This window comes from Pisolithus orientalis, assembly GCF_024613125.1.
Source record: "Pisolithus orientalis strain OTSU chromosome Unknown F5J12scaffold_53, whole genome shotgun sequence".
NCBI lineage: Eukaryota > Fungi > Basidiomycota > Agaricomycetes > Boletales > Pisolithaceae > Pisolithus > Pisolithus orientalis.
In genome coordinates this window covers 173,371-174,729 of record NW_026260834.1, presented here as the reverse complement: position 1 = coordinate 174,729, position 1,359 = coordinate 173,371, and the positions used below count along the sequence as shown (strand labels likewise).

The 1,359-nt window shown below is 43.5% G+C and overlaps 1 protein-coding gene across 1 annotated transcript; it reads left to right on the top strand.

Annotated features, from left to right (window-relative positions):
- On the top strand, positions 1–1,071 carry F5J12DRAFT_786305 (uncharacterized protein; the record flags this gene model as incomplete). Its single annotated transcript, XM_051743406.1, has 1 exon — positions 1–1,071. One exon carries the CDS (start codon positions 1–3, stop codon positions 1,069–1,071), a length of 1,071 nt encoding a protein of 356 aa, XP_051595539.1.
- Positions 1,072–1,359: the final 288 nt, after the last annotated feature.

Below are 1,359 nucleotides of genomic sequence, written 5' to 3'. Positions count from 1 at the left end.
ATGCTTATTTCTTCTCCTTTTAACCTGAAAGCAATAAACAAAGAAATTTGGTGCCATTTCTGGGCCATTGAGCCAGAACAGGTTGGTTTGATCCAGTTTGGAGGGGTTGTGAGGGGGGTTGATTACAATTATCAGACCACACCCAATGATATGACCTCTCCACTAGTTCACAGGTCTGTAGAACCTGTTAGGACACTGGGTGATGCCCAAGGCCACATCAATGATGTGAGTGACATGCCAAGTAGAGCTGTCATACAGCCAGTCTGTGAACTTGGGAGCATGCTGCAAGGCTGTGCCCCAGACCCCCCAGCAGTGACTGGAGTGGATAGTGTAGCACATGCAGATAGCAATGAATTTGTTAAGCCACAATTGCCTGCTTGTAGCAATGTTTTGCTAGTCCTGACTTCTGTCTTGTTAGACCAGAATAGATGGCCTGCCTGGATGCACAATGAACCCAAAGTGAAAACTAAGAATGAAAATAAACATAGCCCTAAGGTGTTGTGGTCAGATCTCATCAAGAACAACAAAGAATTAAGGAAAGTCATACCACAGTGGTTTGGGAATCCAGCAGTCACAGATGAGAATGACCAGCCTGGAATTATGAACCATGGTCAATCCATTTCAGACACAAGTGTACTGAGACTTACTGCAGAAGTAAAGGAGAAGTGGAAAGTGCCCACTCCTTGCAAGTCTGTGATAGAACACCCTGTAGAAGTCCACACCTTGGATTCTGTCTTGGAACAAGAGGAACAAATGAAAACACCCAAGTACATGATCAAAAAACTAAAGGAAGCCAGCCTGGTTGAGTGGCTTGACAGTGCCAAGGCATTGATCCATGAACAACAAGCAATTATTGACTCATTCAATTGTCATAATAAGTATGAGTCTATGAACCTGGGACAATCAGGACTCAGTGCTGAACAGAAAGAAAGTATGGCCCAAGTAGGCAACAGCCTTGGAAGGGTTGAAATAAGTAATACCCATGCAATAAGGAACTATACAACTCTGAGCATTAAACCCATGAAACAATCAGGATCACCAGCAGCTGTAAATGCCAAAAAGACTCACTGAGAGGGCAAAGTGCCCTTGAATAAAGTATCTCCCTCAAGCATCTTCCATATTCCTGCATGAAAGTACCATGATATTCATGAGAAGCATGTACTGGATGTTGCAAACGTCAACTCATATGACCTAATCTTAGGTATGCCATTCCTATTTCAACACCAAGTGTTACTTGGGTTTAACCTGTCTCAGATCACTGTTTTCAGCAATAACTCACTGCCAATCTGAGGACCACAAACAATTGCACTCAAGTCACATGCAGCTGAGCTGCTGGCAGATGAAAAGGAACTAAGAGTG